This window comes from Kuraishia capsulata, genomic scaffold (assembly GCF_000576695.1).
Source record: "Kuraishia capsulata CBS 1993 genomic scaffold, Kuraishia_capsulata_scaffold_1, whole genome shotgun sequence".
NCBI classification, from domain to species: domain Eukaryota; kingdom Fungi; phylum Ascomycota; class Pichiomycetes; order Pichiales; family Pichiaceae; genus Kuraishia; species Kuraishia capsulata.
The window spans coordinates 1,541,137-1,553,728 of NW_019172950.1; the positions used below are offsets into that span (position 1 = coordinate 1,541,137).

The 12,592-nt window shown below is 44.5% G+C and overlaps 6 protein-coding genes across 6 annotated transcripts; 3 read left to right on the forward strand and 3 right to left on the reverse strand.

Moving 5' to 3' along the window:
- Nucleotides 1–263: 263 nt before the first annotated feature.
- On the reverse strand, nt 264–830 carry KUCA_T00000833001 (uncharacterized protein; the record flags this gene model as incomplete). The annotated part of the gene is made up of 1 exon (XM_022605410.1): nt 264–830. The coding sequence occupies one exon, from the start codon at nt 828–830 to the stop codon at nt 264–266; it is 567 nt and encodes a 188-aa protein (XP_022456881.1).
- A 232-nt stretch (nt 831–1,062) lies between these two features.
- KUCA_T00000834001 (uncharacterized protein) lies at nt 1,063–2,949 on the forward strand (the record flags this gene model as incomplete). The annotated part of the gene is made up of 1 exon (XM_022605411.1): nt 1,063–2,949. The coding sequence occupies one exon, from the start codon at nt 1,063–1,065 to the stop codon at nt 2,947–2,949; it is 1,887 nt and encodes a 628-aa protein (XP_022456882.1).
- Nucleotides 2,950–3,525: 576 nt separating this feature from the next.
- Nucleotides 3,526–5,121, reverse strand: KUCA_T00000835001 (uncharacterized protein; the record flags this gene model as incomplete). The annotated part of the gene is made up of 1 exon (XM_022605412.1): nt 3,526–5,121. The coding sequence occupies one exon, from the start codon at nt 5,119–5,121 to the stop codon at nt 3,526–3,528; it is 1,596 nt and encodes a 531-aa protein (XP_022456883.1).
- Nucleotides 5,122–6,902: 1,781 nt separating this feature from the next.
- On the forward strand, nt 6,903–7,652 carry KUCA_T00000836001 (uncharacterized protein; the record flags this gene model as incomplete). Its single annotated transcript, XM_022605413.1, has 1 exon — nt 6,903–7,652. The coding sequence occupies one exon, from the start codon at nt 6,903–6,905 to the stop codon at nt 7,650–7,652; it is 750 nt and encodes a 249-aa protein (XP_022456884.1).
- Nucleotides 7,653–8,100: 448 nt separating this feature from the next.
- Nucleotides 8,101–10,572, forward strand: KUCA_T00000837001 (uncharacterized protein; the record flags this gene model as incomplete). The annotated part of the gene is made up of 1 exon (XM_022605414.1): nt 8,101–10,572. One exon carries the CDS (start codon nt 8,101–8,103, stop codon nt 10,570–10,572), a length of 2,472 nt encoding a protein of 823 aa, XP_022456885.1.
- Nucleotides 10,573–10,686: 114 nt separating this feature from the next.
- On the reverse strand, nt 10,687–11,934 carry KUCA_T00000838001 (uncharacterized protein; the record flags this gene model as incomplete). The annotated part of the gene is made up of 1 exon (XM_022605415.1): nt 10,687–11,934. The coding sequence occupies one exon, from the start codon at nt 11,932–11,934 to the stop codon at nt 10,687–10,689; it is 1,248 nt and encodes a 415-aa protein (XP_022456886.1).
- Between the last annotated feature and the right edge of the window lie 658 nt (nt 11,935–12,592).

Sequence of the window (12,592 nt, forward strand, 5' to 3'; positions counted from 1 at the left end):
CCTATTATATGCTTGCTCTACAGCTGATCATTGTAACTACCATGAAATACTCTCGAATTTGCTCATCATTTTGACGGTATCATATCTCTACAGTGCTGATCGTTCACTCTATAGTTAGTCCGTAGTGAATTCCATATTCTGCTCAATGAACCGGTGTGGCTGGTTCTATGGTGCCGTATCCTATATAGCGTTTCATCTACAACCTCAACTACACTGGTGATATCACGTAATTGTTTAATCTATTCATTTTGAAACAACCACAATTAGTCCTCAGCAAGAACAAAATCTTTGAGCTGCTTGTAGGCCTTGTCCAGATCATCGTTAACTATAATCAGATCGTGAGCTCCGGTCTCAGCATAAGCCATTTCAGCACTGGCAGCGGCGATCCTCTTGTCGATAGACTCCTGGGTCTCGGTGCCTCTTCCCTCGAGTCTCTTCTTGAGCTCGTCAATCGAAGGTGGTGCGAGGAACAAGTATCTCGCGTTCAAGTCAGTCTTCTTGACCGACTTAACTCCCTGCATATCAATGTCCAAAATGCACGTTCTCTTCAAAACCTCAGCAACCGCCTGGACAGCCTTGATGGTAGTTCCGTAGTAATTGCCGGAGAACTGAGCCCATTCGATGAATTTGTTGTCATCGATGAGCTTCTTGAATTCCTCAACAGTGGAGAAGTTGTAGTCCTTACCATCAACTTCACCCGGTCTAGGGCTTCTTGTTGTGTTGGACACAGAGAATCCGAAACGGTCTGGGTACTCAGCGAACAGTTTTTTCAAAAGAGTGGACTTACCGGTTCCCGAAGGACCGGAAATGACAATAGGACGGCCAACCATGTTTTAAATGCGATTTCGTTTGCAATGTCGTGATATTATTCTTCCATCAGTGAAGCATGAAAGATCGGCTTTCAACACGCTAGCCATTTTCGAGTGGCGGGGCTGCATAACCATGCTGATCTCAGATCCCTTGCGTGGCTGTTAATGCGTGTGGCATCCAGAACCACATTTTTACACGTTGCGAACAAGAGCACTTTTGTCGAGCTCGAGCATATCAATTCGAAACTCTGCAATGTCCTCGTTAACCGTTGAGGTGATTTCGTTTCTGGTCAAGAGAAGCGGCGTCCTGGGTAGTTCTGATACGTTTGACCCTACAGACCCTACGGAGGACGACGGTCAACCCGAGGTGAATATCCCTGATGACGGTGGACTAGGCGAATCGAATCCCGTCGAGAACGAAATATTCTCGTCATGGGCTTTGTTCATTATTTTGTTCCTGCTTGGATCCGCCCTTTGGTCGTCATACTATCTGCAACAAAGAAGAGTCAAGGCGGTTCATGAGACCGTGTTGTCTATCTTCTACGGAATGATAGTAGGACTTATCATAAGAGTTTCACCAGGTCACTATATTCAAGATGCGGTGAAGTTCAATTCCTCGTACTTTTTTAACATTTTGTTGCCACCTATCATCCTCAATTCCGGCTACGAGATCCACCAAGCCAACTTCTTTAGGAACATAGGATCCATTCTGACGTTTGCAATCCCGGGTACTTTCATCAGTGCAATTGTTCTTGGAATAATCCTTTACGTTTGGACCAAACTTGGGCTTGAAAGCATCCATATTTCATTGGTTGACGCTCTTGCTGTTGGGGCAACTCTTTCGGCTACGGACCCAGTCACCATTCTGTCTATCTTCAACTCCTACAAGGTGGATCCAAAACTATACACCATTATCTTTGGTGAGTCGTTACTAAATGACGCCATTTGTATCGTGATGTTTGAGACATGCCAGAAGTTTCACGGTCAAGACCCTACTTTTTCCAGTATCTTTGAAGGTATTGGGCTCTTTTTGATGACTTTCACCATTTCCACTCTGATTGGACTGATCATTGGTGTCCTGGTGGCCTTGATTTTGAAACACACTCATATCCGGAGATATCCCCAGATTGAAACCTGCCTGGTGCTATTGGTTGCTTATGAATCGTACTTCTTTTCCAACGGATGCCACATGTCTGGCATTGTTTCGCTGTTGTTCTGTGGTATCACCTTGAAACATTATGCGTACTTTAATATGTCCAGGAGGACTCAAATTGCCACGAAATACATTTTCCAGTTACTTGCACAGCTTTCCGAAAATTTCATCTTCATTTATCTGGGTTTGTCTCTTTTCACAGAGGTGGAGCTGGTGTTCAAGCCCTTACTCATTATCATCTCGTTCTTCTCCATCTGTGTGGCCAGATGGTGCGCAGTGTTCCCATTATCGCGTCTCGTCAACTGGGTCTCCAGAATGAGAGCCATCTCCCGTGGTGATTCCATCATCACCGATGAGATACCTTATAACTACCAGATGATGACCTTTTGGGCTGGTCTGCGCGGTGCTGTGGGAGTTGCGCTTGCAATGGGAATACAGGGAGAGGCTAAAAACCCATTATTGGCCACTGTGTTAGTGGTAGTGGTGCTTACCGTGATATTGTTTGGGGGAACCACGGCTGGTATGCTTGAGATCCTGAACATCAAAACGGGATGCACCGAAGAATCCGAAAGTGACGACGAATTCGATATTGAAGCTCCAAGACCAAGCTTAACGGATCGTGGTTTGCAAGTTCGTAAGTTCAAAGATGCTCCGTCAAGCTCAGCAGCAAGTATCCCTATGAGTGATACCTACAGAGATTCCAATTCACGTTCACGGAACGGATCACATAACGATCTCATAAGCGGTGGACATTTTTCAAATGCAGACTTGGGACTTGGTGATGTCGCAGACACAGATATGTCGCTTCCCGTGTCCGGTTCAGCAGCCGAAAGCAATGGGTTGTACTCAAATTTGAATTTGAACAACATTCTCAGCATGGATGAGCATGCCAAATGGTTCACCAACTTTGACGAAAATGTGTTGAAGCCGGTTCTCTTGGACCATCCACCCTCCAATTCCCAATCGCCATCCAACGGGAAGCGTTAGAACGCTTGAAGGCAAAAGAGCCTGATAGCGGCCTTATCATACACAGACACAGAAACCTGAACCTGATTGGTCGAACACCTTATTTTGTTATTTGATTCTAAAAGACGATAAAGCATGTAAGATTGCAGTAGCTGCATGGTTACCGTGGGATTGAGGTCGTAGCATGTTGATGATAACTTGGTTGATTATAGATATGACTCTAGTCGTCAGCTCTGATAAAATTTCTGGAAAAGTACGGGAAAAAGTTCCTGAAACTCGTACACCATTTTTAGAAAGATCAAGACCCAATTGAACGTTTTAAGACCAATTGTAACTCAATCACAACATTCTTTGCTATCTTGGAGAACAGCCAGCACGCTAAGACTTTCAAAAGCTACACTTAGCTACATTTCTTTGAACATCTCTGAACGATTCATTAGACCATCCAAATAATACACGACATATAAGGGTATATCCTAAGAAAGCGATGGCGAAACAAAAAAAGGAAGGAATGGCAATTAGGGAAACAAAGGATTGAATGCAGTTTTTGCGCAAACAACCCGCGTAACAGAAACTATCAGCTGAGTACGCATTTGTCTACTCCTTTTGCTCCTCTTGTTGATCCTGTTGCTCAACATATTCCTCGACTGGACCCTCCACATAGTGGACACCAGCACGACACAACTTCGAAGCACCTCTAATCTTAGCACCGAAGAAGTAGAAGACGTAAACCAGGGCAACGACTCCGAAGGAAATGAAACCAAGAGTTGCCACAGCCCATTTGGTAGACATTCTCTCGAACATGGCAACACCTGCGTGAGATAAAGCTCCTGCAATGGCAAAAGAGGGAATCGAGAACGCAGCGATGGCAGATCCCGAAAGACCTGCAGGTGCATATGCATCAACAATGTACGAAAGCATATTCAACCACAGCAAAGGATCCACGATTCCAAGCAAAGTACCAGCAATAATCGGAGACCAATAACTTGTGTTTCCATCAGATGTGAATCCGAACCAAAGAAGAGAAATTGGGAAACCCCAGACACTGACGAGCGAAATCAAAAATCTAGCTTCTGGTCTCGGAATACCGCCATTTCTGAGACGGTCCCTCTTGTACAGATAAGTTTGGATAGGCACCAAAGAGAACATGATGAGCACACCAACAATGAAGTTCAAGAAAGTAAGATCGGCCACGATGTAAGAAAGCCCATTGTTGTAGACGAAAACGTCAAACACACCATCAAGGTACAAAAACAGAAGACCGTAAGTGAATCCGTTGAAAAGACCCAGGAACATCACCAGAGGCTCCGTAAACAAAATTCTCAAAGCCATCATACACACGAATCTCATCTCATGCATGACATCAGAGAATGAAGAGTCCATAATATCGGAGGGGGTTTCTTCACCCTTAGCCTTAGCTTCCTTGGCGGCCGCTTTGGCGATGACCAGACGAGGAAGGGTCTCTGGAATGAAGCACAGACCAATGGCAAAGGCACCACCAATAATACAGTTAAGCCAGTAAATCCAGGCAAATCCCATGTTCTCCTTATCACCAATCCACTCACCTACTGGGGATCCCAGAGATGGCCCAATGTTGGCAGACATCACGAACAGAGCCATGGGCTGCGAGGCGGCATCGGCGTCACCAAACAGGTCACCAATGGTACCGGCAACGTTAGACAGGGCACACGAACCGGAAATTCCCAAAAGAAGCATAAAAATGGCCAACTGAGCCATGTTTCTGGGCAATGCGCATCCGATAGAGCACAAGATGTAGAAAACCATGGAAACGACGTAAATCCACTTACGGCCACCCAAATCGGACATTGGACCAAGCACAGCAGGTCCAACAGCAGTACCGATGATGAACAATGACTGGCCTAAAGTAGCAACCTGAGCACCAACGTTGAACCTTTCTTCGACAATCCATTCAACAGACAGATATGATGTCGAGGTCAGGGTAACGAAAACCTGCAGCAAACAGTACACCACCGAGATGAAGATCTTCAAACCAATACTCCAGTGAATGGGATGGTGTGGATTATCTGGGGAAACAATCAGAGAAAATCCCTCCTCAACCAGAACAGGCTCGTCCGGAGAGTCCTTAGACTTGACAACTCCCAAAGTGTTGTTCGAGCGGATGGCAGATACCCCCGAGGGGCTGGCATTTAAAGTGTCGTCCTTGAGTGACATCGAGCGGTGAATTTTGTGGCACGAAACTGGGTTATCAGCAAAAAAATCACCAAAAAATGGATTACCACCAAACAGTCCTGAACCAGAATGCAGTAACCACAAATACCTTCTGAACGGCGTACGACCGAAATATATAAGTCACTCGTCTACGGCTTTGCCATAATGAGTTAAAATTTTTTGAGAAGCAGCAGCAATTGGTACTTCGTTATCTCATCCTGGTTTCAGAGGTGCATGCATGATTATTTAGTTTATCGGTCCACGGCACCGCTGGGGGGCAATTCGCTATTTTTCTGCTAACAATTTAATGTGATTGATTTGGTTTCAAATTGTTCTTTTATATGAACAATGCGGTTTTCGATTGAGTTAATCTGGGGCCGAGCCTGGAGTGCCCCGGAGTGATTGGGAGTTGTTGGAATACTTTGAGCATTTTGAGGGTGCCTATGAGTTTATGCAGTGATAGCAGCGTTGGGATGGCGCGAAGGGGTAGTAGATGGCTGCGATTACGCCTCGTAAAAAATTGACTACAGATAAGTCTCATGTTTAGGTTGTAAGCTCTTCGGACAAGTGCTAAAGTTCTCTTCTGTTTTGATAGTGTTGATGTCCCAACGGTGCTCTCACCATTATGCGCCAGCTCCGTATAGTAAATGGTAGTGCTTCATTGGATGCCGTATGCCAAGTTTTACCCGTTGTATGCTAGGCAAACCAGACCCCCAATGACACTAACGAAGAATCACAAGTTTGACCTCAAGTATTGAACTTGAAAACTCCAGAGAAAGAATGTTGGAACAGTTGATTATGACTGGTGGTTCTTTCAGGCGCTGCTCAATTTGAATATAGTGTAGAATCTAAGCATTTCTGGCTTGAGGTTCTTTGAAGGCAGTTGTCGCTTCATTTCCCAAGCAGTCGCTTGAGCTCAACTAAACTTTCCACGAACTCAAAGTTCAAACTTTCACGTCATACTTTACTGGTTACAGCACTCGTTTGCTTTCCCTAATCGTCAGGACCTGAGATAATGGATAGAAAACCGGCTGGTTCCGCGGAAGGTCATTTCTGTATCCTGGTTATAAGCCTTCGGATAGAAGAGGTATTACCGTTTTCATCTTCGTCGATGATCATGCCGAGGTAACAGACAATACTTGAGAATAGGGCGGAGGGTGACTCAATTCCGGTTAGAAATATATGAAGTTGATGAACTTTTGGAGTATCTCCGATTGAAGCCACGTCTCTTAAACTATATTCGTCTTTCCCTACCCTTCGAGGCCAATAGAAAAACGTCCATGTTCCCTCTTAATCCGGATGCGCGGGAATTGCCAAATGAGACGCAAGGATCTGAATGCTGACATCGTTTGGCCCATTCCGCATTGGTCTAGATGGAAAACAGTTTTTTTGAGCGCCAACGTCAAATACGGGCGGGCCATACCCGAAACCCTGCTCCATCCTTGCTTGAACAATAGCATCTGTAAGGGAAAACCGGCAATTGCGACGGCATCTATTGCATGTGGGCTTTCAGCAGGAAATTTGCTGGACGCCTTATGAATAAGGCGAACTGGCTACAAATGTAGACGTAAAACAGAAAACCGTTTTGATATTGTTTAATAAGGGCACAGACATTTCTCTTCTCATCGTATAATTTCCCGTCCCCGTCGAATTCGCCGAGAATTCGAGCGGAAACCAGCGCTCTCGGGATTAACTTTGGGCCGGACGCACGTACGCAAAGATAATGTGGAAAGTCCATCACTCTTATAATTTCCTCCTATTTTACATAGATATCTCTGATTAAAATGAGTTCTCATAAGTCAGAAGTAAGAAATGAGGCTTGGTCTGAGCTCTTGAAGGTTGCAAAACCAGATTCCAGATTCCATTATAATTTTGCCGAGTTCATAGCTGATTTCGATGGTTCTGACCGGGCAACTGCTATGTTCTTGGAACACTCAGTTTTCAAATCTGCTGACCCAATATTTATAACTCCAGATAATTGCTTGGAGGAGCTCAGATATGAGACTTTGCTTGCTGGAAAGAAGATTTTGATGACTACTTATGGAATTCGCAGAGGGTTCTGGTTATTGGATCCCCAAGAAATAGACTCGAAGTTTCTCATGTACGCCTCTACACTTGACGGTATGGAAAAATTCGGCAAACATCTAAGCCTAAGGGATATCCAGGAATCGAAGTTACAAATCAGCGCAATGGTGACGGGAACTGGTGCCATAAATATGGAGGGTGTCAGATTTGGGAAGGGCCATGGGTATTTCGACTTGGAATGGGCCATGCTATATTCGGTGGGCGCCATTCAAACAACTACAGCGGCAGTGGCTTTTGTCCACGAGTGCCAATTACTTCACCAAGATTTGAAGCCAGAGGTATTCGATACGGTGTGTGATTTAGTGATCACTAATAAACGTATCATTGAGTTAGCACTAGGAAAAGCCCAGAAACCTAAGGTTGGAGTGGTCTGGGACCTATTAGCTGATGGAATGCTAGAAGATATCCCTCCACTGCAGGAGTTAAAGCAGATGAAAATAACTATCTGAGCAATCGAAACATGAGGTTAGGCAAGTTATGATCCGCTGGTTAGTCTAATTATAATGAAGAATAATGTTGTCGCATTGACGGAGTTTCCTCGGGTATTTGGAAACTATTCAGAGACTGGTATGATACACTACCTTCACCTCGCCATTAGGACACGAGTTCTAGCACAGCAAATGCTTATTCTTAAGTTGGAAAAGTTTCAACTGCATTGAAAATCAAGCAGTTAAGCATTCAACTACAAACAAGATATCTCACGCAAGGTTCACTTAGTCAAAACAGATGTAGAACAGTCATACCTTTCTGCTTACATAATTATGATTGATCTCCACACGTTCAACGGCCGCACCGTCACCGGCTGAAAAATTATCGCGAAACTACTAACTGATTAAGCAAACGTAGCGTCACTTCTCGCGGTATAGATTCACCAAAAACTTTCTGAAGTCCTATACTATGTATTGCCGAATGCGAGCATCCTGGTCTCTTGTGCGGGCGCACGGGAATGGACTCAGTTTTCGCACTATCTACACAGAGTCAGAAGAACTGCTTTCGAATCTACCAAAGCCCAAAACATCAACCACGGGCGTTGCATCCAGGTCGAAATTTGCCAAGAACACGAGACAGCCACAAGCAATCGCTCCTTTGAACTCAAAACCGAAAAAAGCACAAACACAAGCTCAACCCCAACAGAACAACCGAGCTCAGGGCCAGGCTCAATCACAAAGGTCGAAAACAGGACATGCTAAGCAAGTTCCTTCAAGATTCACAAAATCTACTCAATCTATAGGAGATATGAATACCAGGAAGAGTCATGTTATCGGTGAACTGAACAGGGCAAAATTCATTAATCCGAATGCGCCGAAAGCTGCACCTCATGCATCACCTTCTCCACCTCCACCAGCACCCGCAGGATCCAAGTTCAAAGAGAAAAAGAATGAACTGCGCAATTTGGCCAGGAATATGATGACCAAACATGAAACAGAGTTATCTGTTAAACAAGAGAAGGAGAGAAAGAAGAAAGCCAAACTGGATGCCCAAGACGAGGCTAATGCCAAAAATAAAGTGCCTATAGCTGTTCCTCGATTCTTATCTGTATCGAATTTTGCTACCATTCTAAAGGTAAGAACCGACGACCTGCTAAGACGACTTTCAGATCTTGGATTTGAAGATATGAGTTACAATTATATTTTAGACGCCGAAACTGCAGCTTTGGTGGCAGACGAATACGGATTTGACGTGACTATGAGTGACGATCAAGGAATGGACCTTTTCCCAGGACCTATAGTGGAAGCAAAGTTAAAGCCCAGACCACCTATAGTCACAATTATGGGTCATGTGGATCATGGGAAAACCACTATTTTGGATTATTTGCGCAAATCCTCCATAGTCGACAAGGAGTTTGGTGGTATCACGCAGCATATTGGAGCCTTCTCTGTTCTTTCACCTCATTCCAAGAAGCAAATCACCTTTCTTGATACTCCTGGCCATGCTGCATTTTTAAAGATGCGCGAACGTGGTGCCAATATCACGGATATAATTATCCTGGTAGTAGCTGCTGACGATTCAGTGATGCCACAGACGAAAGAGGCCATAAAACATGCAAAAGCTGCCAATGTCCCCGTTATTGTTGCGATTAACAAGTGTGATAAACCTGACGCAAAGCCTGATAGAGTTGTCGCGGATTTGGCCACAGGCGGTATCGATGTGGAAGATTATGGTGGAGAAACCCAAACCGTCAAGGTATCTGGAAAAACAGGATTGGGAATGGAGGAACTTGAAGAGGCTGTGGTTGCCCTAGCCGAGATGCATGACTTCAAGGCTGAACCCTCAGGTGTTGATGTAGAAGGCTGGGTTATCGAATCTCATGTTAAACAAGGAATGGGAAACACAGCTACTTTCCTCGTGAGAAGAGGAACGTTGAAACCTGGAATGTTTATTGTGGCTGGCACCACTTATGCAAAAGTGAGATCTCTCAAGGACGAATTTGGAAAGCCTCTCAAAGCTGCTGGACCATCGACACCGGTCGAGGTCACTGGCTGGAAGGGATTGCCAGAGGCTGGAGATGAAGCAATTGAAGCTAAGAATGAATCTGTGGCCAAAAAAGTGATAGCCAACAGAATTAAACGTGCAGAGCACATGCGCGAGCACGAGCAGATCACCGCTATTAACGAGAGCAGAAGGGCAGAGGCAGAGCAAACCAGGCGTGCTCAGGAAATCGATAAGTATAGATCCATGGGACTGCAGCTGGATGAAATCAGGAAATTGGAACCTGACCTTTTCGAGGAAGAAGGAGTTATCTGTAAGAAAATTCCTTTTATCGTGAAAGCTGATGTTGCTGGTTCTGCCGAGGCTATTGAAGAAAGTATCAAGGGATTGGGTAATGAGGAAGTTCAGAGCCAAGTTCTGTTTAGTGGTGTGGGAGTCCCTACAGATTCGGATGTGGACCGAGCAAAAGTAGCCAATGGCTCTATTATTTGCTTTAATGTCAATATTCCCAAAGACATAGAAGCCAGGGCCTCGAGAGACGGTGTTCCTCTGAAGAAGCACAATGTCATTTACCATCTGATAGAGGATGTGATCGAAGAACTGGTGCAAAACCTCCCACCCAAATTTGAGCTAAAATCGCTTGCTAAGGCAGACGTCAAGGCCATTTTTGAAATCACAGGAAAAAACAAAAAGGTCAATTTAATTGCCGGATGCAGAGTCTCGGAGGGTGTTCTGAAGAGAAATAGCACTGTGAGGGTAATGAGGAAGGGTGTTGAGATTTACCGGGGCCCAATTACCGAGTTAAAGCACGAGAAGGATAATGTTACCGATGTGAGATCAGGAACTGAATGTGGTGTATCATTGGGAACGTTTTCAGGTCTTCAAGAAGGTGATGTTATCGAGGCATTTGAGATGACTGCCTTGAAGAGGTTTTTGTGAAAAAAAAGCCGTTATCATATCATGTATATAATCATTAGTCATTAATGCAATAGCGTTCACTTGTACAGCGCAATTAGTAACGATGTCATTCGCTTCGTGTGTGCTCATGTACGACTATCCCAAGTCGTCACGATAAACCTCAAATATCTGATTCAGCAACTCCGAACGCTCAGAGTCGTCCATTGGAATGTTCTCCTGGAATGCCTTGAGAAACAGCCTTTTGGAGTCTCTGAAAAGTATGCCCTTGTAGAATTCAGCCAAAAACGAAGCGGTGGACAACTCCAGCGACGTCTTGAAATCTGAGATCAAGAGCGCTAAAGTCTCGTTATCGAAAGAAAGAAGAGATTCAAGTAGCTTGTCCACTCTTTTTCTATCCACTGTCATTTCACGCAACTCGTGCCGCAGCTGATATATGATAGCATAAGGGTCTCTAGACTCGTCATCCATTTCAGATATTGGGTCTTCTAAAACATTGCTCATTTCTGGGGCAAGATAAGGAGAAAGCCTGTCTGCAATCTGGTGTGAGTCTTCGTCGCTGTTCGCGGAGCCGTTGGACACCGTTGACGCTTCTTCGGTCATGAGACTCTCATTTAGATCGTCAGCAGTAGTTGAGTAAAAGCCCAACTTGCGCTTCAATCTGTCCCTCTTCCGAACTCTTCTGGAGTCAATTCCTCCTACCTCGATTGTTGGGGCAATTTCGTCATTATCCCACTCGTGGGTTAGTACTGTATCGATGGGGACCTTTTCACGCATCCGTATCCAAATTCTTCTTCTAACGAAATTCCCAAATCTAGCGACACCTTTCCAATGTTGGGATTTGAATCTTATAGACGAGTATATCCAGCCCTGGTCATCGACATCGCTGATCATTAGGACATACCAGTTGGGCCAGCTCCATTTCCAGCCCAGAGCAGGAAGTGCAAACAATTTTATATCCGTTATCTCGTGACCTTTGATATTTTGAAACTTTGGAGGATCAAACGGATCAATTAGCGTGTTCTTCGAGTACATTGGTATCCCAAATAACATAGCTCCTCGCTCGTTCTCCACGATGATGTCAAATTTTGACCTCATCTCCGTGGAATCGGCAAACAAGTGGTTTTGGGCTGCATCTCTCTGCGTTGTCGTCATATTCAACATGGCATCAGCCATATCGCATAAGTCTGCCAGTTCGTCTATGTCGTTAAACTGAGGCAATTTAGACATGTCTTTGCGAATATCACTGAGATGAGTAATGCTGCGGTTCAGCTCCGAGGACCGACTCCGCGTCAAAAACATCCCCAATTTGCTAGTGACCGAATTTCGGCTTCTGGAGGGGTGAATCAAAACATCGTGAGCATCCCATATTCGTGGGATTTCCATTAGAGAAGACTGGGAAACTAGGTGGTTTGAGTAGGTTGTTGCGTTTGTAGCCTTTCTTCTTGTTATCAGCAAAAATCCATATCAAGGTCGTGTCTTGACGATAAACAGTGAGAGCCCCAAATAGCTGAAAGTGGAAGGATGCGATTGCACCCCATGAAATTCAGACCTAGTGAAAAGCTCTGGATATAAAGGAATAGATTGTGAGGATGTTCGAAAGTTTAGGAGTTTCAATCGACGAGAATTACAGAGTTGTAAAGGGTTACTGGTACATCCGATCATGAACCAATCCCAATTAAACCACAACAACATAGTTTTATTGATCAATGAGACTGAGTTCACTCGCATGGTAAGGCGTGATGTGTGCATTGTATCGCAAAAAATCAATAGGGGATTCTCCAGACCCAACGTATATTTGATTTGCTTTCTATTTAACCCGATATGAAACCCAACTTCCATAATAGTGCGTGAAAAGCAAACATACCCAAACGACTGAGTCTGTTCGAATCTTATCGAATTCAGTTTCTTTGGATATGTACCCCACACGATTGCTCTCCTTTTAATGAGGGATTAAATTGTCTTTCTGCATGAGAAGACTCCAACACCATCCCAAACAACTTATTTTTGATGTGACTGATTCAATATCCCCGCACAATCTCTA